Source organism: Anguilla anguilla, chromosome 8, assembly GCF_013347855.1.
Source record: "Anguilla anguilla isolate fAngAng1 chromosome 8, fAngAng1.pri, whole genome shotgun sequence".
Taxonomy (NCBI): Eukaryota; Metazoa; Chordata; class Actinopteri; order Anguilliformes; family Anguillidae; genus Anguilla; species Anguilla anguilla.
In genome coordinates, this window is record NC_049208.1 from 9,558,650 (window position 1) to 9,583,811 (window position 25,162).

Here is a 25,162-nt window from a genome sequence, read left to right on the forward strand (position 1 = left end):
CTCCGCCCATAAAGTTGAATAACGCCCCACCCACCATGACCATAATGTGTAACTCGAGGAACCAAAAAAAAAGAAAGAAAAAGCTTTGATGTCATGCCAGAGAGGCCTGGCCACCCCTTCATATCCCTCGGCAACCCCCCCCCCCGATGCCCCCTGCCTTTAATGCCTTGGGGAGCAGCTGCTAACACCTGCGGCTGTCACTCCTGATCGTTCGGAGCTGGCGACCGCCGATCCGTCTGCTGAGCTCCCATTGGCCGATGAGGAGGAGCAGCAGGGGGCTCCATTGAGCATGGCGGTACTTTTGTTAGTCAGACCAGTCATTCAGAACCTCGTTCAGCGGGCACACTCCTTGGGTACAATACGAGGCATCTGTACCCTTTCCTGTTCATCGCTCAATGGTTTTTCTTTTGTTTTGTACGCACCTAGTCCACCTCTCACCCTGCTCAAAGTTTTGGGTGCACCCCTTTGAGCGTCCCTGTTCCCCCATTTTTAGAGCCGCAGACATAAAAGCACTTACTCCGACTCCAGACTGCAATCACAGCCTATACACTACTTACACACCGTTCCAGTGAGTACAGCAGTATGTATTTGCGTAGAACAGGTACAGTGTGTATGTACATATTGTACATTTAAACAATAATCTGAACGGTACAACGGCTCACTGGCAAATATATCGCTGAATTATTAATTCCATATGTTTCGTAATATGATTACTGCAGAAAAATATATGATGGGGAACAATACCTTGTGCTCCAAGTTCTGTATTTCATAGCATAAAGGCCGATTGGCCATATTATCATCTGAAAAGGCATCACTTTTATTACAGCTGAAGGGAGCCGTGGCTAATGCATTTTACAACAACGTCCTTGTGAGAGACCGCAGGTGAGAGCCTGTGCCAAATACAATAAACTAACTATAACAAATATGAACTGAGTTTTCTATAAGTCAATATGGTGGAATCACGCAGGGGTTAACTGTAAGGGATATTTCAGTCTCCTTAAACGGAGCAGACCAATCACATCATAGTTTTAAGAGCAGCGTTATGTTGCCCAAAAGTTCAGTGCGGCAACGTATAATAACCCACATAAATATATTATAAAGTAAGACTAGTGGCCAGAAAAGCCCTTTGATAATATAAAAAGTGGCATTTCAAAACACACCACAAGTTTCACAAGTTCATTGAGAAACTGGATCTCACTTGGATCTCACTTTCTATTGGTAAGCGACTTGTTCCTTTTATGGGTGCGTACCAATATTAAAATGCTCAACTGAAGTTCTCAGAGGGTAAAGAACTTTTAATTCATCTGGTAGCCCAATATGTTGTTCCCGTAGCAACGTACTGTTTCGCATATCAGAACCTGCAGCCCTACCGATTTGACAGCCCTTTCAGTGTTTTATGAGGTATATGCCAGATTTCACACAAAAAAACGGTTTCATCATACAAGCTCCATTTTGAAATACGGAAGATCATATTGTTGGACATTGGTCAGAAAAGAGCATTTCATCAGTGCCCATGGAAGTTGCAGATGCAGATGCAGATTCTCAAATTACAGCGTTCCAGAAATGCGGCATAAACGCATTGTGTCATAATTTCTCAGACTCTGTACCCCAAGGGCCCCCTGTGTACAGTATGCTGGTTCTGCTCCAACCACAGTTGCAACCCCCAAATTGCAACAAGCCGTTAATTGTTCTTAATGAGACATTTTTAATGTCTGTTCACTCTTTTAATGCCATATTATGTCACAAATAGCAGCACATGCCACAAAGATAAATGTCCCATATTCACAGCCCAGCACTTGCAATCAGTCAGATCTGACAATAAATCCCTTTAGAAAGAGGTTACATTTTTAATGAATCAAATTACAGACCAACAGATGAAACTGGTGGGGTCCAAAACTGCTGTGTGGACACCTGGCCGCTGACAGTAAACCATTTGCAGTAAAATTAAGAGCTGGACAGAGAAAACAGCTATGAGTCAAACCCTCACTGTGTTGAAGGGTTTAAAGAAAAACTAAAAACTACGAGAAAAACTTTAATCATGTTTTCAAAACCCATAACTGAGAAAGGAATGACCTTACTCGATCATGCTATTCAAATAAAATGCATTTGAATTGAATATCAACATTCATGTTACGATGTTAAACAAAAATCTGCCATTCCAGATCATTTGCAACTACCATGGCCCTTTAAGGTGCAAGAACAATATGTGATGAGAATGTTTTCAACGGAACATTCTAAGGCTGATGTAACAATCACTGCTGGAATGCTACAACAATGACACTGGAACAATATTACAAATAGCCTAGCTACTCTCCAAAGGGTTATGCGTATCTACATACCCTCCATGGTGTTCTTAATGACTAATTACAAATATCAGGGGATGCTCACAGTAAGTTTGTACGTGATACGCCAGGGATGTTTTCTGTGACAAATTATTCAGAACAATGCGTATGCCCTAAGACAGTCTGAGGAATGTCCTCATCACAAAGTTATCTCATAACCAACAAAAAACTACAATCTAATCACTGCGTTCCCTAGAATCTACTGAATGTCTTCGCTCACAGTATGTTCCTGAAACTTTTCATCGTAGCTGGGCTCAAAGAGATAACCAGCAAAGACACAATATTCCTTTAAAAAAAATCAGTATATATCGTATTATACAGTGATCTTCAACAATTTTTTTGTTAAAATTGCAACGCATTACGAAATTCCCATACAGGCGTTCTATCACGTGGTTTCGTTAAAGCTGTTAAGTACTTTGAGCCGAACGTCTGAAGCCAAGAGGAGAGTTTCAGCTTTTCCTATCAGCAGTTCTGATCAGTTAAGGAGGCAGTGATGTCAGCAATGGGCCACGAGGCGCCGTGGCAACGAGATAAATAACGAGCACCTCCTGACATTCCTCCAGAGGTGGAGAAACCAAAACTTAAAACTGCTTTATTGCGTGAGTGTGGGCATGTGTGTGTGGGCACACGCGTGTGCATGTGCGCGTGAGCGTGGACGTGTGTGAGTGTGCCCACGTGTGTGCTGTGTGTGTGTGTGTGTGCATGAGTGCGGGCGTGTGTGTGTGGGCACACACGTGTGCATGTGCGCGTGAGCGTGGACGTGTGTGAGTGTGCACACGCGTGTGCTGGGTGTGTGTGTGGGTGTGTGTGGGTGTGGGTGTGGGCGTGTGTGACTGCACACATGCATGTGTGTGTGGGCACACGTGTGTGCATGTGCGCGTGAGCGTGGACGTGTGTGAGTGTGCACATGTGTGTGCTGTGTGTGCTGTGTGTGTGTGTGTGTGTGGGTGTGTGTGAGTGCACACATGCATGTGTGTGTGTGCGCCTGTCACAGACAGCGCTGTCAGTCTCACGGCTGTCACCAGGCTCGCGCAGCTGTGCGTTCCCCCCCCCCCCCACCCACCCCCACCCCCACCCCCCCCGGCTGAGAGGTCGCGGTCGGCTCCCGGTGGCCCTGAGAAAGGCAGGGGGAGTCTGGTTACCTTGAGCAGATCCTGCCCTCTCCCCCAGCGCCGCCGCTATCTCCCACCACAGGAATTCACGCCGGCTAAATTCCGGGGGCTCGGCCAAACCACCGAAGGCTTCGCCAAAGGAGCGCCGCCACGAAGGGCTAACGCCACACTCGTTTACCATGACGACGATGATCCAAAATCGACAAAAATAAATCAGCGATCGTTTGATTAGGTCTGAAATAAATTCCGAGCAATAAGTTGCAGTGCGCGACAACCGATCGCCATCGTCGTCAACGTCGCCATTTTGCATTTTGACTCCCTAAGCCAAGAAAAGTGAAAAATGACACAAATAAATTAGTGATCGTTTGATTAGGTCTGAAATACATTACATTACATTACATTACAGGCGTTTGGCAGACGCTCTTATCCAGAGCGACGTACAACAAAGTGTATAACCATAACCAGGAACAAGTGTGTCGAAAACCCTAGAGAGAAGAAATAAATTAGTAAAATAAATGAGTTACGGTGTGCGATAATTGAATAACAGATAATGCACAGTTGTAGGAAGCTGAAGATTATGAGCCCATATTTGAGTATGACACAGTTACTGCACAGTGGGTAGGGTCTGGGCGCATGACTGTAAACTGTGAGACAGGACTGTGTGTTTACCGCCTGGCCCAGGTTGGTCCATTCTGAAAAGGTGACATAGCCTGGGTAGTTACTCAGAGCAAACACTAAGATCCCAAATGGGAGGGGTGGGTACATCCTCTTCACTCCGACCTCTTATCCCCTGACCTTCCTAAATTTCAAACTGAGCTGAAGCCAGAGGATGGGCCTTTGCCCAGATGGCACCTCTCCCCAAGAATCGGAGAACTATGGGAAATAGTCTAAACACGGCTTCAGTGGTGCTATCAGCACATGGGCAAAGAGCTTCACCACAGAGGCAGAACTAATACTACAGTCTACTGACCAACCTCCAGGAGTCTGGACTGTAGCAAGTACTCCAGACTGCAGCAGTAAAAAACTAGGGGCTCACACACATCCAAGGATTAATTCATGCCAAATGTTGCATAAGTATAAGTAGTGTACCATAATATGCCTGATTTGCAGATAAAGCCCCTTTATTTTCCTGTCAATTCAGGAATAAATAAACATGAAGAGATTATGCTCCAGCAGCAGGTTAAGAACTAGTGAGATAGATAATCAAACAAGGAAGTTTTTGGAAAAACAGCCCTCTGGCCCTTCTGTGTCGACGGGGAAGGCTTATTTGGGATTCTCGTTCCTTAACTTGCTTAATTAAAAAGTGCGGGATTCTCAAACAAGGCAGCAAACAGCCGAACTCCACCGCTGCCGTGAGCGAATTTCGGCGGCTGCCTCCCGCCCCCGCCTACCTCACGACGGGCCATCCAATTAGGGGGCCGGGGCGCAGACGGCGCCCCGAGCGCCGATCCGCGATCCGCCGCGGCAACCTCGACCCAAAAAAAAAAACAAATTTGAAAAAACCTGACTCCAAAAACAGAGCCGAGACAGACCCAGGGGCGTCGCTCTGGGGGACCGTCTACCCGCGCCCAATTAGCGAGCCCCGCGCGGCTCGCGGCGCTGCGCTAGCTAGCATCCAATTCACACAAAGAGCCCGTAAGATCTCCTCAGTCACGACGGCCCCAAAACACTGGAGACCTTTTTCCGCGCCGGCTTTTAAAAAAAAAAAAACGCCGGCTAATTAGAGAGGCCCCCCCCGTCGCACCGCCGTAGCCTTTGGCGACGGGACGCGCCGCGACATTCCTCGGAGCCCTCCGGTGTTCCGGAGTGATAATGGGGCGGAATCTCATTATTTCGGATTCCCTCTGTCGACTGCGCCGCCTTTGTAGCGTAGTTTGTTCAGCGCCTCTTGTATATTACCGTGTCTTCGCCCCCCCCCCCCCCCCCCCTTCCCCCCCCCCAGCGGAATACGATTAAGAACCAGCGTGGGCCTGTTAATACGCCGTTGTACGAGACAGCGGGTACAGGGACAGCGATCCTGAAAACGATGGATCTGACAGACACTAAGAGACTGTGCACTGAGATGACAGTGCAGCCCTCTCACCCCCTCCCCCGCCTGCCCCCCCCCCCCCCCAGAAAAGAATAAATCAAGCAACTAGGACAAAAAGCAAACAGGAAGCAGTACAACCTCAGATAAGTTGAGATTTCTAAAGTAGTCAGCCAACTCGATAGGAAGGTACCCTAACATGAATAATGTGGATGTATGATGGCTTAAGGTAAACAAAGAATTGATTATATCTGATATAAAATAAAATATTTATTTTACATTATATTACATTACAGTGCATTACATCACAATCACTTACCATACACTCCTATCTAGAGTGATGTACAAAACTGTGGAATATCATTCTGAACTCTCAGGACCTATTAAAATTAGGCCCGTTAAAAATCAATATGTGTAATGTTAACCTAACAAATAACCAAACAAGTTGCACTGCAACTAAAGAAAGGACCACCGGACAGATAACTTGTGTTTACACAGTTATAACCAGAACATTCTTTTAAGATGGTAGTGTGGCTCAAATGACAGGCCACATCACAAATGATCTGCGGCAACCACAGGCATGCAAACAGCGAAAGAACCGGGGTTTTAATCTCAGCTGCTGAAGCGAATCGTCGAAATGAAAAACTGAAGCTTTCCTTTGAAACTGCAGCTGAAATGACCTCCACTGCTTTCTTCTCACACCGAGACCACAGCAGTAAACGTGACCGTGCAACAGCCTCCTAATGTTCAGCTGTCATACTGGGCTGCTGGGCTGTGCGGGTACATTTTGCTGCCATGATGGCCTACTCAAGAGCTACACTCCACCCAGTAGTGTTACAACCCTCCCTCCACACACCCAGCTACACTCCACCCAGTAGTGTTACAACCCTCCCTCTACACACCCAGCTATGCTCCACCCAGTAGTGTTACAACCCTCCCTCTACACACCCAGCTATGCTCCACCCAGTAGTGTTACAACCCTCCCTCTACACACCCAGCTACGCTACACCCAGCAGTGTTACAACCCTCCCTCTACACACCCAGCTACGCTCCACCCAGCAGTGCTACAACCCTCCCTCTAAACACCCAGCTACGCTCCACCCTGTGGTGCTGTGGTCACAGCTGCCATTGGTGCAGCCAGGGCTGAAATCCAGTGTTATTAAGCAGCCACTCTGCAGTCCCGCAAATGGAAAATTGCAGCCGCCATGCCAAATTACACAGGCAGCAGAGCAGGAGTCCTTCAGCAGGCGAAACGAGGCTGCATAAAAGAGCAGAACTGCGTCTCCGTCACGATATCGGCCTGCTTCCACTCTGCATAAAAGAGCAGAACTGTGTCTCCGTCACGATATGGGGCCGCTTCCACTCTGCATAAAAGAGCAGAACTGCTTCTCCGTCGCGATATCGGGCGGCTGCCACTCTGCATAAAAGAGCAGAACTGCGTCTCCGTCGCGATATGGGGCCGCTTCCTCTCCGCATAAAAGAGCAGAACTGCGTCTCCGTCGCGACATGGGGCCGCTTCCACTCTGCGTAAAAGAGCAGAACTGCGTCTCCGTCGCGATATGGGGCCGCTTCCACTCCGCATAAAAGAGCAGAACTGCGTCTCCGTCGCGATATGGGGCCGCTTCCTCTCCGCATAAAAGAGCAGAACTGCGTCTCCGTCGCGATATCAGGCCGCTTCCACTCTGCAGAACCACGTCTCCGTCAGCCCCTCTCTGCACGCACTGGAAGTTTCGTCGGGGCGCGGAAACGTCGTCCTACACGGCCTGATTCACAAAGGAGTTTAACCGTCCAATAAGGCGTCTTTGTGAGGGGGTGAAGGGAGCGGCTTTTTATCCTTGCGGGAATACATTTGTGATTAAGGTCAGGTGTGGACTTTTCAAGGATGGGAAGGAAATAAAAATGTAAGTCGCCAAAAATAAATTTTTTAAACGGCTTCGTTTTTGAGACCAGGGGAGAGATGGGGACAGAGCCCCACTGAAGAGCGAGAAATGATAACCATGGCGATGGTTATCATCAGTACAGACACACACACACAAATAAAGACACACACACACACACAGCCATGCATGCATGCACACACACACACACAATTTCACGGTGGCAGCTTTTTCATTAGCAGGTGGCTACACCACCTGCCTGCTCAGTACCTGGAGCCAGGTGCCGAGCACCATTCCCTGCGTATTTACAGTCTTTGCTAGAGGAGAGGTCCGCGCCGATTTTCTCAGCTGAACGGTACAGAGAGGTGTCCTCGCTGGGAGTCCAGCACACAGCCATCTGGCTTCTGTGTCCCGATGTCCGCCAACCGTCGCACCGGAGATTAAAACACAGGGTCAACGTTTGCCCCCCCCCCCCCTTGCTTAATGACGGGAAAAACGTCCATCTGTGCTCCCCTCACCTGCCTCTGTTCCCTGTTATCTGCACCTCACTCACCTCCCACCCCCCCCCCCCCCCGCCCCTCGGAGACTCACAGCTGCCGGGACGTCCCGTCCGAGGACACCATCCACCGTCGCCCCTTAATTTTAACGACCACCTTTTTTACGAGCGCCCGTTAAAAAAACAGCAGCGTCTAATTAATGAAATGGCAAGATATTAAAAGCGACAAGGCGGCCCGTGCGTTCGCATACGCCCACCCGCTTCAAGCGGAACTCTGACTGATTAATCGCTCACCTCAACCCTCAGAGGAAAAAAGCCAACCTCCACACTTCCCCTGGCCCTGTAGAAAAGCGGTGGAGTGGCTGTTTCTAAGCGAAAAGACGTTTTCTAGAGGATGGCAACCACGCTAAACTGCCCCCTCCCCACCCCCCCATCAACTGATCATAACTGCCAGGCACTGATTACAGGGGAACCTTATGACAAACTGGGGCCAGAACAAGAGCTCTGTATGACCCCAGCGTCACTCTCAGTTTCAATCGATTACTTTCCACCGGACGGGCAATAAAACAGCCGAACCGCCTCGGCCCGTAGCTCATCAGATCAGGCGTGACGATCCAACCTCCTCGGTGTTTAATAAACGACAAACAGATGGTCACTAAGTGCACCGACCTGGTCACAATTTCGTCTTCCTGCCGCCCCCCCCCCCCCACCCCCTGGTGGGTGCACATCACAGAGGTAACTGCCTGCACACCAAGAGGTGGGAAGTCCAGGGGTCAGAAAGTAAAAGTCCTGCCATGTGGTTTTTCTTCCAGCCATGAACTCAGCACAGCACAGCTGATTTCACCAATTATATCTACCTCCTGGCTGAAGAACTGTGCTAATGAGCGAACTTTCTGAGCCCGGACTTTCCACCTCTACTTTACAAGACGCGATGCCGCGTAAGGACACATCGCTGACTTTGGCCGCGACTGAACTCAACTTCGCTCGTCGTCGGCTCAGACTAATCATTCAAAAGGAAATCGCAGCAAGACACCCTTTTGGGGCGCTGCTTGTTCGTCTTTAATTTTTTTTTTGCGTTAGTAATTTGAGTTGGTCGCCTGTCACTAATGAGTCTGGGTGAGAACTTAGCCTCTTTTAGGGTGGAGAACTTTACTGTGATGATGCCTTGGATGGTATGGTCACCATAGTGTGACTACTCTACTCGAGTCCAGGCACAAACATGACCGCAAGCTTCAACCACCTGGCAGGTGGATATGATGGGGAGTACCAAAGGTCCATGATTGGTTCAAATTTGAGAGTCGCTGACGGCACACGTCAGCTCATTCTGGAGATCGCGAAGCTTCTTGGTGTGAGCTCCACTTACGAGAACTCCCTCCGCAGAGGTTACTGGCCCGGTCGGACGAGGTGCATGCGAACTGCTCAGAGTCCACAAAAGACGTTCGAAGCTTCGATGCACTGGCAGTTAAGTTAAGCGCGCTCCCGGGCAAGAACGGCTCCCGGATCGGGGCTAAAAACAGAACGAGACGCGGGTAAAACAATCGGGCGCACGGGGGACTTCCCGACACCGTCTTGGAGTAACGTCTCATTTAGCGTCGGCTAATCCGTGCAGGCACAGGGAACCTCTCTAGGGGGGGCTCTCGCACGAAGCCCCGGAGGTCCCTCTCTCTCAGACGGCACGGCGGGAAGTTCGCCTCTAGCGGGCGGCGACTGCTCATGAAAGCACGACGCACGCGTGACGCTCGCTCAGGAGACAGGAAGCAGTGCAGCGTTACCAGAAGGATATGTCGTCCTTTTTTTTTTACAAAAAGGAACGCAGGGGACTGACCGATTGGTCCCCCGCAGACAGGAACGAGACGGTTCACGTTCTGCGGGGACGGTGCCGTCCAATAGCGGGAGAGAACCCGCTCTGTTCTGTGGCTGAGGAAACAACAGGGCTTTAGGCTCATTAGAAGCCCGGGACCGTATTAAAGATGCCCCCCTCCTCTGCCCCAGCCGCACGTGCACCCTCCAGTCCCCCCCCCCCCCCCCCCCCGCGCTACGTCCGTTTGAGGATCGCACACTGCGTCCTCATGTCCCAGCATTCTGACACCGTCCCTCCTACCCCCCCCCCCAAGCGCTCGCCCCCCCAGGGGTCACCGAGTCGTTCCCCTCTCCACGGCCACCCACCCCACCCCGCTCGCCGAACCCTGCACGCTCCTTGGCCAGGGTCCGGGGATCGCCACGGAAACGGCTGTCCCGCAGGTGACCTGGTTCTGCTCGCTCTGCCCCCCCCCGCCCCCCGGTCCCCCCGAACCCCCCCGACCCCCAAGGTGAACAGAGCTCCAGGGGCTGTTTTTAGGCAGCTGTCCACATGGTGTCCGGCACACTCCAAACACACCAGCACCCGTTCCGCTCTCTCTTCTATTTAACCCCTCTCTCCTCTTTCTTGGATTGCAAAAAAAAGCCCCCCCCCCTGCACCCCACCCCCTCTCACTATGCCCCACCGACACACACACACACACACACACACACACACACAGACACACACACACACACACACACCTTTAAAAAGAAACTGCATGAGATTCAGGGGGCTGGAAATAACCTTCACACGGCTGTCCCAGCTATCTCATGCGTACAGTACTGTCTCACACACACACACAGACGCACACACACACACACGTGCATGCGCACACACACACACACACACACATACGGACACATGCACAAATGCACACACACACACTCATATACAGACACATGCACACACACACAAACGCACACACACACACACACAGACGCACACATACACACACAAATGTACACACGCACATGCACACACACAAACACACACACGCACGTGCTCACGCACACACGCACACATACACACACGCACGTGCTCACGCACACAGGCACACACGCACACACACACACACACACGCACACTTCCGAGCCCCAGCTGTCCCCCACAAAAGACATCCCCTTACTCACCACTCCATGGACCAGGAACTCAAACAGTTTGCTCTTGGTAGCCTTGCGGGCTCCCCCAGCCGTGTCCTCCTCCGAAGCCATCCGCTCCCCCCCCTTTTCCCCCCCCTCTGCTCCCGTTCTTTTGTATTCCCCCCTTTCCCCTTCTCTTTCTTCCCGTCTTTCTTCCTTTTCTTTTCCTCGTGTCGGCTTGGTGGACCCCCCTCCTCCTCCTCCTCCTCCTCTGCCTCCCCTTCCCAGTTCTCCTTACTTCTCCCTCCGCTAAAGCCTGCCTTTCAAACCAGCCGTCCTTTCCCCCCACTCTCTCTCTCTCTCTCTCCCTCTCTCTGTCTCTCCCTCTCTCTCTCTCTCTCTGGCTCCGGTACCCCCTCTCTGTCTCCCTCTCTGTTTTTTAACGTGCAGTCCCAGCCGGGTCCCTCCACTTCTTTTCTTTTTTTCTTTTTTTTTTTTTACATGCGCTGCCTTTCACAATCCCGCTGGAGGAGGAGGGGGAGGACCAGGACGGGGAGGGCGGGGGTCCGGCAGGGGGTTTCCGGCGGGCCCACCCTCGCGGACCCCCGCGCAGCTGTTGCGTTCCATTGGCCGACGAGGGCACGCGGGGTCTGACAGGCTGACGCCGGGTGCCGCTTGTATATTTCGGGGACTGGCCGGGGTTTCGACTCGCACTTTCAACGCGCTCGCCTGTGCGCCGCGGTCGCCGCCGGCAACGGTGCGCGAGCTACGCGCTCACACACAGCAGAAAGCCTTCGTTCTGACGGGGGGGGGGGGGGCTTAAAGGGACCACGGCACATTTAGCAAACCTGCCATTCCTATCGTTTCCGTTTGTAACCTGTGGTCGTTTTATTTATTTATTTATTTTTTTACCCACAGTGCATTTCTCTAATCTGCTGGTTGGCTACATAATTCCAGGCAGCATGTCAATTTAGAGCAACAACAAAAAAAAAACATAACTAGAATAGATTGCTTTTTTTTTTTTTTTGAAAGGTCATTTAAGGTAGACATTCAGCAATTAAGGTCCCTGCAGCCAAGGCAAATTACCACAACTTAAACACATCAGTAAAATATCAGTAAATACAGGACGCACAGAGCAACGTGCGTGAATTTCAAATGCCACTGTCAGAAAAGGCAAAGACGGCATAAAGTGTCAAATAAAAAAAAGCATTCCCCCCTCCCAAATTAAAATCTTAAAATTCAGGCTGTATGAGACTAAATTATCTAGGTCGTCATTATTTTGCCGCGTCCCTCCGATCGCGTTGCAACCAGACGGCTTTTATTCCTTCTCTCTTTTCCTCTCTCTGGGCGCGGCGGTGCCGATCTCCTCTCTCTCACGCGGGGTTTTGATCCAGTATCAATCGGCAGGCAAACAGCCGCCTCTGAGCAGAATTCATACGTGGTGTGAAAATTCAATCTGAGGCATTAGGGAGACGGGGGGTGGGGGTGGGGGGAGGGTGAGGGTGAGGGTGAGGGTGAGGGGGGTGGAGGTATGGTGGGTGGGCGCGGGGATGGGGCGGTGGGTGTGGGGATTGAGGGAGGGGGTGGGGGGGGTAGGAGGCTTACACAGAGCCACGTCTGTAGCCAATACATGAATATTCTCCCAAATATGGAATTTACGCTGAAAAATGTCAAACGCTCCCCTGAACTCGCCCGTCAGAATGTACTCAGCTGCAGTTTCCATCGCGCTACCTCGGCTCCGGAACCTTCCGACAGAACAATGCGCAGGGGAGAAAAGAGAGGAGCCCCCCCCAAACCCCCACCCCCCCACCCCCCCCCCTCCGCTCCTCTTCACTCCCCTCCTCAAATATTAATATGTCTGACTGCATCTGAATGACAAAAGGCTCCCTGGCGCGGCCCCGATCAAAGCAGCAGACGGCCCTCTTGACTGGGCGGTCGGGCGCGAGGCCTCTCTCACCCCCCCCGCCCCTCCCCACTCAACCCCCTCCCCCCCCCCGTGCCGACGCTTTTCAATTGTTCCCGAAAAATAACTGCCCCAACAGACCGGAGGGACCTCTGAGGTAATTTAATTAAACGTAACGCGCTTCCCGGCGATGGGTCTCTCTTCGGCCAGAGACCTCTGTTCAAAGCCAAAGCCAAGAGGGGCTTTTTTTTTTGTTGTTGCTGGTTTGATACAGTGGCTTTGACAGAAGGGGGGGGGTGTGCTGCTACCCAAGCCAGTGGTTTTCGGGCTCCCGCCTATGTGGGTGTGAATGCCGTCTGCGTGCGTGCATCTTTGCGGTTAGCCGCTCATCTTTGCGTTACATTTGTTCTTAACCAGAGCTACACAAACAGGTTAGGTTTTTATGCATTTATGCCACTGAAGCTGCTGGGTAAAGCGTCTTGCTCAAGGGTATAACGGAAATGCCCCATCACCGGAGATTTGAACCTGCAATCCCGTAACCGACAAGCCACACTTCTCATCAGCTACGCTATACAGCTGCCCGTTCAGGTACTGATAAACGGCAAGCAATTGTCTGTAGGTGCGTGTGAAAAGGCAAATGGGTGGCTTGGGTTTTGCCTAAAACAGAATCTTTGTTCTAATTCGAATGTTTTTCCTCAAAAACCTCGGGTTGTGTCGAGTAAACCCATTTAGAACACAGCAACGGACACATGAGTCTTATGCAGTTTAGACCTTAAATCAGGGCTACTCAACTCCAGGTACTGCAGGCTGCAGTGTTTGCAGGTATTTACACCAACCGTGCACTACACCACCACATTTCATCAATGAGCTTACCTCCTGAACCAAGGAGGTGAAAAAATCAGTGAAATCAGGTGGCGTGGTGCACGGTCGAAGCAGAGGCTGTGGCCTGCAGGACCTGGGGTTGAGGAGCACTGCTGACCACTTCATGCCGTGTTCCAACAGAAGTTCCAACGGAAGCCTCCGCCTACCTCTATGACATCACAAAGAACGATTCTGCTCTTTGTTACACAATATTAGTGTAAAGTGAAATTACTGGAAAGATGCACGATTCTCAGCACCATGCATAGGAATAGCTGCTCAAAGTTGCCGCGACATCTGACTGAATAGAGGACTGAGTAAGTCCGACCTAGCAATGCCGTGCGTGGTTCTGATTTGAGAGGCTGTGGTAGGATGTTTACAGAAGCGGTAAAAGGCTGTAGGTGCAGTTTTGGCACGGGCAGCGCGTATATGAGTGCGGTGGGCGGAGCGGGGTACCCCTGGGTGCTGTGCAGGGACCGGCGTTTTGTAGTTCGGCCAAGACTGCAATCTGGGAAATTCTGGAACTCTGTGCCTTTGGATAATTTAATTACTGCGTGGAATGTTTCCAGAGAAAACATAAATGACTCAAGAAATATCACGCAGCCATACATGTGCACGCAAACGCAAGCGCACACACACACACACACACACACACACACACACACACTTCTTTAAAAAAAAAAAAAAAAAAGTATCATTTGAAGTAGCATCATTCTGTTACTCGACGGCCAAACAGTATGATGTTCTTGTGAGAGTAATCCCATATTACAATAAGGCAATCTGGTCAAATAACAAACAAGCACAGCATAAGCCAGTTTTGCTGAAGGACAGCATGAGCCAGTTTTGCTGAAGCACAGCATACGCCAGTCTTGCTGAAGGACAGCATAAGCCAGTTTTGCTGAAGGAAGTATGCTACCGTAGTCCTTTCTATCTTATGTGTTAATCAAACTACCGTGAAGCAGGCAGTCAAGCCGGTGAGAAGAGTCAAGAGTTTAACGTTAACGGCCTGCTCAGGGTGAGTGCCGCTGACCTGCCCCCTGCTGTTCAACGCCGGTAACTTCAAAATGACAGCGTGAGCTGTAATTTGGAAGAATCACCACACGAGGTCGCTGCAGATCATCAAATAGGCACTGCCATTCCTACAGTGGATTTGGTGCAGAACTCAGAGCTCCGATTGCGAATAACATTGTGGTATTCGGCTTTCATAAACATAAACTTAACATAGTAGTTTCATATTGTGTATATAAGTGGCAGCAGCTATTTTTACTTAATATTTGTGTTTCATGTATTACAGGGATATTACACTTTTATAAACCAATAAACAGATTATTCTGTCAAAAAAGTGTATCCAATCCTACTTTTAGTTGGAGCTATTTCCTATGGTGCATGGAAACTAAGACCGCAGCTAATCGCAAAAAGCATACACTAAAAATGTAGAAATAATATTTTAAAACTCCAGAAAGTGACTTTCTGTACTTTCTCGTTAAGAAAAACATGGCAGTATAAAGTTCTGGCTACTGTTACTGTGTGTGTATTATATTTTATAACAACACAATTTCGACAACGTTAAGTTCAACTGCGTTGGGGGGCCAGCAATGTTTTCACAACGTCACCTCACAATGTCCGATGTAAAATTCAACCAATCAACAGCTTCGCTACACTTTAATACAGCATGCCCAGTGGGAGAGAATTAAAGAAAAAAAAAAAGAAAAAAAAACCTTGCCTCAGGTAACCGTGACAACTCCACATGGCAGCGCAGTGCCAACAAAAGGATTGGACAATGAGGGAAAGGAGGAGGAGCCTGCTGAGTGTCGGAATCCCCCTTGTGGGAACCCGCGTCTCTCCCACTACAACGACTAACAGCACGAATTGGTGACGTCCCAGTCAGGGTAAGGAGAGGAGGAAGGCAAGGCTCCAAAGCTACTGGTCGTTAGAGGCAGCTTTAAATCGGCGAACAGGGCAGTGATTCCCCACCCTGTTCTTGGAGCTCTACCATCCGGCAGGTTTTCACTCCAACGCGAACAAAGTGCACATCATTCAACACCTAGACCAGGGCTGCCCAACCCTGTTCCTGGAGATCCACTGTCCTGTAGGTTCTCACTCCAACCCTAACAAAGCACACCTCATTCAACAGCTAGAGCACGGCTGCCCAACCCTGTTCCTGGAGATCTACCATCCAGTAGGTTCTCACTCCAACCCTAACAAAGCATACATCATTCAACAGCTAGAGCACGGCTGCCCAACCCTGTTCCTGGAGATCTACCATCCAGTAGGTCCTCACTCCAACCCTAACACACCTCACTCAACAGTTGGAGATCTTGTTGTGCTACTAATTAGTAGAATCAGGTGTGCAAACAAAATTATGGTTGAAATGAAAACCAACAGGAGCAGGGTTGGGACACACTGTGGTAGGGCCTGAACTGGGAACAAAGTCAGGGTCTCCAGTGTGGCCCAGAAACAAGGGGGGGGGGGGGGGGTTCTGGACGGGGTTGGAGGGCCTTGTGACAAAAAACCAAAACAAAATTCTTGTTTTACAACGTGGCATGTCTGTTAACTTGATGGCCTATCTTGCTAATCGCTTTCCTAAACAGAATTCAATAAAGATAAAAACCCAATTTCAGGATGCACACAGAAACAAAATTTTAAATGAGCATCCTGTGAGGATTGTTGACCAAGATGGAGTACAATAAAATTTCTTAAATCATATCAAACTAAAAAGATTACAGGACACTTCTTGCAATGTCTACATTGAATAGAATGACCATATAAGGAATAAGTATGAGCTAACAGCTGAATCAACACCAGATATATTTTAGTAGTATTTGAATAAATACCTTCAGGCTATTACAATTTTTTCTTTCTTTATGGTCTATTGCATAGTATAGGTACTTGTGTATCTACTGAATGTGCCCGGTTATTCTTCAGCAAGGATTTTCAATACACGTTGACAAGGCCAAATATCCAATAACCTGTAACTCCTTTGTCAATAGAATTTATATGAATTGTCTAAGAGGAACAACCAAGTCGTTGTCTGAGGGATTCTGCAATGAACAAAAAACAACTAAACCTCTTCCTGCAATTATTGCGATGCATTTTCAAGGATAGACAGTTTCCACCACATACCAACTAATAACACAGAAACACTGTACGGTATGTTTCATAATCTATACTGTTTTCATTTTTTTGCACCCTTGAATGTTCACATGCTCACTAATATTATACATCCCAAAAAATGGATATTCAGAAATTTTTTGTATTATTCGATAAACCAAGGCCAGACTCCGCAGCAGTACGTTGTGCAATGCATACTGAAAAGGCAGTTGATATCATGACAATGACAAAGCAATGCAAAAAAAAAAAAAAAAAAATACTTGCGCTGACAAAAAGGCTACCTCCATCACTGCATTACCTATCAGAGTGGGCTGGACATCAGCACCCCTTCAGTACCAAGGGGAGAAGCGCTCAGATGTGGGGCCACAAACCGAAAATCGTCCCCAAGATTTCAGCGTGAAAGTAACCTGCACACACGAGCCCTCAGGGCAATCGATTTTGATTGGTCTGTGAGGATTTAATGGGCGTCGGTCCCAGAAGGGGAGAAACGGGCAAGCGACCAGGCGACCAGTGGGAGGGGAGGGTCTGGGTCCAAGTGGGACAGACAGTAATGGAGTGATGTTTGTTTTTTTTGAGTACAGTGTGGAGGGCAGCCAGTCTCTGCAATCAGACCCCCAGCAGGGCACGGACGGATCATGAGTCCTGGGCCCTGCGAACGCCAACAGGGGCCCCTCCCTTGCCGGAGAAAAAGCAGCAGGGTTTGTCAGGGCCCCTTGAGGGCCCCCTTAACATTGGGCCCCTGGGCCGGGGGTCCAACGGGCCCGTTCTCTAATCTGATCCATGTTTGTCGCAGGGGCTTCAAACAGAGATCCTTTGGCGCATGCTGCACCCCTCCGCGGTTGCCACGGCACCCGCTGATGCTCAGTGATTCCGATGGCTGGGCTCCGAGCCAAAAGCCTGGAACCTCCCAGTTCCGGCTCTGTCCAGTCTCATCAGACAGCCCTGCAACTGGGACAGCCCCGGGGCGCTGCTCTTTTTTTAACATGCTAGCCCAGGACACAGATCAAAGTTAGGCTACACTGTAAGAGCGGTAAACACTAACAGAGCAGATAACCCACCCTGCAGATCGTGAACTCATGAAAAGCTTTTTTTTGGGGGGGGGGAAGTAATTTCCTTTATTTGCTTGGGTAAAGCTATAGCACATTTTGTGGTGGGTACAATGAACAGGCTCCACGCTTTTAATTCTGTAGCCGAGCAGTGGGTGTAACATACTATGAGAATAAGTTCCATTTCCCTAATGCAACAGACTGTATAATGAGGTGTTTTCGTTTGAATTAAAGCTTTGAGTATGCAAATAATGCCAACAGATTCAATTGACGTTAATGTTTTGGTTTGGTCTGATTTGGTTTTTTTCAAAAATGCTAATTTATTTTGGAGCCATCAGCAAAATTACAATCAGTTACCCACAATTTCCTGCAGCTTTAAAAAAAAAAAGAAAAATCAGGCAGAGGATCAGGGAATGCATAAACTGCACAGGGCGACTGGAATTGGTTTGGCAAGCTGCCCGTGAGCGGGGGGTGAATAGAAACTTTGGAGACTGAAGTGAAAAGATTGAATCAGGAGGGTTTCAGAACGGCACCTAAATCAGAATGGCTGCCCTCACCTGCTGCGAGCAGACGTGGGTCTCCCTGAATAGAGGCGGACCGCACACAATGGCCAGAACCAGAGGGGTTCAGGCCATGGAAAGTAATTTACAGTTCACCGCACCGAACTGGTGAATAGGCCCCAGGTCTTTGGACTGCTTGCCGCTGTGAGTTGTTTTTTTTTTTTTTTTTTCCTTTCATTAATTCTTTTTTTTTTAACATCTGGTTTCGTTTGCTGGAGTTCGGGCAACATGAATGTTTTTTGGTTTTGTCTAGTCATCGCTAGTTGGGTTTCACCCCAACCGGGTTGGATTAGCACTGATCACCAATCACTAGCATTGTCACTAATGTCGTTAGTGCACGAGTCCAGTCTCACTTCCTGGAATTTTTTTAATTTGGAATTTTGTGCAGATTCTAACCGTCTGTGCAGCTAACGAACCCGAGGCCACTTTGCACAATCAGACTCGAAAGCATAGTTTTTCGGTTTGCTGAGTTTGGAAAAAGCTTTCACATCGATCAAACGAACCAAATGTAGAGTCCAAATGTGCTTAGTTTAGAAGACGCCCTCAAAACAAGCCCAATGTGAAAGCCTCAAAATGTGAAATACTTTGCAGTTTCCAAAGGAAAAGGGGGATAATTCAGCTTTGTTTCAGGGCCAGAGGTGGAAAGTCCAGGGGTCAGAATGTAAAAGTCCTGCCATGTGTTTCTTCCACCCATGAACTCAGCCAGCTGATTTCACTAATTAGCTCTACCTCCTGGCTGAAGAACTGCACTATTTAGCAAATCCATGTAACTGGAACAAAATTTACCACCTCATTTCAAGGCACAGTTTCTAGGGATAAAAACGTTGCTATTGGGATTGTGGAAACAAAGCACCTGTAATTCCAGGATTTATTTGGTGTTGAGCTGCTTGGCTGGATGCTTGGCTTATCCCACGTTCAACGAATCACCGTACAACACACGATCACGAGACTGACTTCTGCAGCCACACAGGGGGTAAGATTCCTCTAGCGCCCTCTATCTTTCGACAGGCAGGAGCTTTCCAAGAAACAACCTGGAAGGTATTTCCTATTTGCTGTAACCACCGATAGCTGGATCTTTTCTCTGTGTTCCAACAAAACAGCTGCAGGTGGTGCAGGGGGGCCATCCCTCAGAGGAAAGAATTCACCGGAATCTGAGCGAGGTTCCTCGACATGGTGGCTCCGTCGCGACCCCTAACCCCAAAGACACCAGCCAGATTTGGTTCCCTCCCAGGGAAACCCGAAGACCTGTCCCCAGTCCTAATCCCAACATTTGCGTCCGCATTGCCAGTCGATAGTCCTCATCTTGTAGTAGTCCTTCCCTTGAAGAGCCCAAATATGACCATTTCTCGTTCTCGGCCCCGGGCCATAATAACCAATGAAAAACACCTGGTTTGAATTTCACGAGGGGCCACTCAAGAAGAAAGGACCACACAGGCAGACTGTTCTGGCATTTACACTAATTTGGCAACCCAAAGGGGGTGGGGCGTTGGGGAGGAGCACGGAGAGCATATGTGGACATGGAAATCATATCATCATACATGGATAGTCGGCAGTCACCCTCATTAGATAGTATCTCAACAGGTCAAGAGACGTCATCGGTAGTCTATTCTCCTCTGTGGAGGAGATATTCAGCAATAGAAGGTACTCCTGGCAGCCATATTTTATCTGAAGTGGCCGCTGTGACCTCCTGACCTACATTCTCTTGTACCTCCACTCCGCTCTTTTTTCGACGCAAACGCTGCACCAGCATGACCACGACTAAATCCTGAGTCATCCACTGAAAGCCACACAGCTCAATTTGCCCGTGTCAAACCCTTTGTAGTATCTGGGGGTATGACAAATGGCAGCTTATACACCAAGAACTATGGCCCCTTTTTTTATGATCGGTCACGGGTCAAAGTCATGAAGGGTCACGGTGTTTAGGGTGGTCACAGTTCTGACTCTGCCCCAGTAGGTCTGAGGGTTCACATCCCAAGTAGCTTGTATACCTTAAAGTGCTAAGCGTGGGCTATACTGAGCCTATTCACATCCAATAAAATTTATTGCCGGTAATTGATTAAACCATGGCAAGCATCCTGCTCAAAATCTCACATGACATTGAAAGCCTATCTCAAAACCTCTTAGCCTGGCCTTGATGGAAAATTCTCCAAATAGAAACATTTTATAGAGTTAAAACGTTTTTTAACTGATAAAATTTTGACATTTCACATATTAACAAAACTACTGAGAGTTGCATATTCACCAGAGAGCGATTTTCCTTTGCTGCTTAAAACACTTCCAATTAGTCAACATGTTTTCTTACTCAAAAATTAAAGGTACCTTTTTACAGGACCAAAAAGCAGTCAATTTGCTTTAAAAAATAAATTCATATATTATAAAAATCATTTAATACATTTTTATATTTATTACAAATAAATTATATTTAATACATATTTGTTGATATTACCAAACTTGCTTGCATGTAATTCTTTATCCCTGACATTAGATTTTGTGCACAGCAGTCTGATGGTTAACCATTTTGTCCACGACAAAAGACCAGTTTTCAGGAAATCGTTCAGGAATAACAAAGCATATTATGTGCACTATTTGTACATTTTTCATGCGAGAATCAACACCCCAACACCCAGTTCCTTCAAATAACAAAAATAAATGGCTCAGGCTTAGGGAAGTTTCCTGACAAACAAAGCACAGCCATTTTTTTTCCAGCCAGAAAAATCTCTATCCTACCAAACAAGGAAGTGCACCCATTGTTCCTTTCGCCCTGCAAGAAATACCACTGAAAAAGCAGCTTGCTGCACACTGGGGGGATTTAATACCCTATCGAATCTTTCTTTAGCATCAGATCGACCAAAACTCATGGCGTTCAAGTGCACGTCCAAGAGCCTTGGGACAAAGATTTTGGAGATTTGGGGAGTCTCCTCCAGACGTGATGAAGCACACTAAATCTACAGAGTGCGAGACTAGCTATAGAGAATGTATTCTTATTTATGAAAGCTTCCTAAGCTCCCAAAAGCAGACTAAAGAATTAAAATAAAAGAGCAGAATAAAAAAATGCACAATAATAAAGGCTCTAAATTTCATCTCAAAATGGATGACAGCAGAGTGGCAGTGAGCTAAACTTCGCAGGATTAAATTTTGGAGGCACGGCACTGTGTCTGTAATTAAATGGGATTTTTTCTTCATTAAAAATCAAGCCGCATATAATTTAATATATAAGATGAAAGGTAAGCAAGTTGCCATGTATAACAGAATCAACTAAAACAAATGAATGATATATCATGCAGTAGGTCTTACATAAGATAATGAACAGGGACATTGGTTACCCCAAAAAAATGATTAATTGCTTCACGTAGGGGTTAGATTTGAAGGTCCAAACACAGGTATCATGAACTTCTTTAAAAAAAAAAAAAAAGCTTTGTTCTGGGAAGCCAGCAATGCCATGCACTGCATGATTTGAACACTGATCCGAAAAAATTATCAATTATTTTAAAAAAATAATAAATCAAACAAATACCTTCCCCCTTTTTTTTTTACACAAAACAAGCATGCTGGTCACTGAAATGAACGCAAAATATTATGTAAATGACAAATAACACCTGCATTAATCCCGCCACTCAAAGGGAAGAACACAGGCCTTAACTGTCGAGATTCAAGAAGGCGCTGCTATTCCCCTCCACCGGCTCTGTGTCGAGGTTATGAACTCTTTTTTCTCTCTCTTTCTTTCTTCCCAGCATTTCCTCTCGGTCCCTTTTCTCCTCCTCCTCTCCTCTCCTCTCTCTCTCCAGGACTCGGGATTCCCCACCCGTGGGCGGCGAGACGGCATCAGAACCGGCCCGCTGGGGGTTCCCCCCCCCCCCGCCGCCGCCCCCCGCCGCCGCGGTCGGGATGCGAGTTTATCCGTCATGTATCTGCCCGGGAGGCGCGATAAAAAGATTTTCGGCACAGTGGTGGTTGAGCGGGGGGAGGGGGCAGTGGGAGGGGGGGGAAGGGGGGAGGGAGGAGAGGGGGGGGAGGTGGAAGGCGCGCGGAGGATGAGAGCGCCTTTGTTGCTCACTCACCCCAGACGTGTCTGCTCGAGGCGGCGGCGGCGGCAGTGAAAGAGAACCGCGATATTCCCCAGACGGAGCCGCGCGCGGGGGCGGGCGAAACCGGGGGCGGGCGAGGACAGCTCGGAGCTCGCCGGGCCGCAATCAGAGTTATCAAACGGAGCGATCCCCCCGGGGAGGATTCCCCCTCTCCTCCCCCCTCCCCCCGCTCGGTGACCGATAAATGGCGCGGGCGCACAGAACGGCTTCGCCGCTCACCGCAGCTCTTACACCTGAGGCAGAGGTCAGGCCGGGCGGCTAGGTACGCAGACACGGGTGTTCTCATTCCACTGTGACGTGCACAGCACTCTGGTCACTGTTTTGGTTTAACCTCAGCCACCTACCCTGCCCACAACGGAGAAGTCTTGAGCCAACATGGCAACTGGAGCCAACATGGCAGCTCTATTGGACTTCAACAGGATATTTCGTCTCAAATTTTGTGAATGAATATTATTATGAATATTCAGTGATTTTCAGTGAGTTACAATTTTCCTTGAAGAAAAATACTCCATTGTTTTTTCCCATGAGAGACCTGACTGCATCATATGTTTATCAAAATGATCAGTGGACATCAAACATGGAATACTGCATTTTTGCCAACAGCAGTAAACTCTGTGTGGTTTAAAAAATAAGGCGTAGTACCCTGTGAAATAATAATGCTTCCTTCCTTCCATCCATTCGTCCTTTATCTAATTTGCTTATTCCTGGTCAGGGTCGTGGGGGGGCTGGAGTCTACCCAGCATACACTGGGTGAGAGGCAGGAATACATGCTGGACAGGTCGCCAATCCATCGCAGACCTTTAATAATGCTCAAGTATCACAAACAGGTTTTATTAGATAACAGCCTGAATATGACTGTGAAAGAAAATTTTAATAATGTTCAGGAGGGATCTTATCAGGCACTGAAACAACAAACATTTCCAAGGGTCGGCTGAGCCCTTCCCATCCTCGCTGAGCACCAATTCCTTTCATTTGCATCTCACTTCAGATATTACCAACACTGGCAATGATTAAAATAGTCCAGATTTCCAATAATTTCTTTACAATGTCGTACTTCTGCATTTAAAATAGTGGCCAAGTTAAACGGAGCACCTGCACAGCATCAGCAAGGTAACAATGGAGGCAGCCATCAATCTGTATTTTATACACCACAGCACTGTTTTACTGCCACCACACACAAAAAACCATGCTTGATTGTAAACAAATATAAGCAGTTTTACAAAGCACTGTATTAGAATACCAATATACTAGGTCAGTGCCCATTTTTCCCCAAATGAGAGAAAGATAACTAGATTAATAAATCTTTCAGTTCTTTGTCTTGTGAGTCATGTTCGTATATTGTTGAGTCTTTCAGACACGACACAGTATAAATGTGCTGCATCTCAAAGGAACCGATATTATCCAGCATTTGCACCCTTAGGAGAAATTTGCACAGTTTACTGAATGGGAGCCATCCGTTATTAATCAGATTATGATGGGTGGGTATGATTTGCAGGCTCACTGTGCAACTGAACAAGGGGCACAGCATGGGCACAGGGAATGAAAGCCTATATCAACCGAAACACACAGACAGTAATACTGTATCTTCACAGGCAGCAAAAGCTACAGTATTTGATTGGGACATTACTAGTGAAGCGAAGCAGGGGAGCTATTGGATAAGCGCTAATGAGTTCATTCATCACAGGTGATGAATCCACACGATATGAAATGCCTTGCCAACCACGGGCCAAGTTCTTGAGAAGAAGCGTGTTATCATTTGGATATTATCGCCCGACTAGAGCAGTTGATGGGTTTTTCCGGTGCAGGAGGCAACCGCACAGGCACACAAATCACAAATCACCAGCACAAAGCCTGTTTAAAAAAATGTACGTAGAGACTGGGAAGGGCGTCTGACATGTTGAACGTTTGCCACAGGCGGTACAGAAAACCATTTCGGCGGAAGGAAATCGCATGCCCCTTTGGAATTTTACCCGCGACGCAGGCATTTCTGCCAGCATAACCGCCGTGTTTTCTTTGTACGCTGTCTTGTTTTGTTCAGGGATTTTGCGTCCATTGCATTTTCAAGGCCGAAAAACTATACCTACGTATTAAAAACAGCACCACACGCACACTGGAAACGCACCCTGTCTGTTTCCACGCGCACGCCCGCGACAGCCGACAAAGTTTATTTGTCTGCTGTCTAGTCTGTGCTGTGTGTCACACCGAAGGCTATATGTCTGTGGATCCACTCAATCTGTGCAAAGGCGAAAAAATAACACATTTTGTCACCAACTAAGAGCCGAGTTTCTATAATGTGAACAACGTAGCCTCCTCGTATCTGCGCATATCGAAATGAGGAAACAAACGCGATTGCTTGCTGGTGCATTGGTGTCGGGATCATTGCCGTCTGCTTGAACATTAAAGACTAGGCTAGACAAGTAGGGGAGAGGGAGGGGAGGCTGGGGTGATGACAGTGGAAGGTAATTACGGGTGGCGTGGTTGTTGTCTCTGTGGTATTTTGTTCATCAAGTGTCCGTTTCAGACCAGTAAAGGTGGATGACACCTCGTGTCGGCCGAACTCTGAAGAAAACAGAGAAAGGTGTTGTGGACAGTCTAGAGGGTTAAAAGGGGGAAAAGGTGGGTGATTGTAGCCTACTACAGCGCAATAGCCTACATTTTGCTAATTGGGTACAAAATGTGACAAATACGAGCAAAATAACTCGTTACATGATCATGTTACTGGAAAAAAAAATTCAATGCAACGTTTGCTTTGTTGGATATATTCCAAAAGTGAGTTTTCATCATATGCATGTATTCACGCTGTGCTGTACAATTTATTTTACTCGGT

The 25,162-nt window shown here is 48.1% G+C and overlaps 1 protein-coding gene across 3 annotated transcripts in view; it reads right to left on the reverse strand.

The window, feature by feature from the left end:
* Nucleotides 1-25,162, reverse strand: part of LOC118233592 (SWI/SNF-related matrix-associated actin-dependent regulator of chromatin subfamily D member 3-like) — a 50,899-nt gene that overhangs the window by 24,982 nt on the left and 755 nt on the right. For 2 of the 3 annotated variants that reach the window (XM_035429365.1, XM_035429363.1), the window contains exon 1: nucleotides 10,824-10,981. The exons of the other annotated variant lie outside the window; for it this stretch is intronic. In XM_035429365.1, coding sequence (XP_035285256.1) covers nucleotides 10,824-10,904 — 81 coding nt within the window. In that variant the 5' untranslated portion in view covers nucleotides 10,905-10,981. Of the gene's footprint in view, nucleotides 1-10,823; nucleotides 10,982-25,162 lie in introns of those variants that run through there. 3 annotated transcript variants of the gene reach the window in all.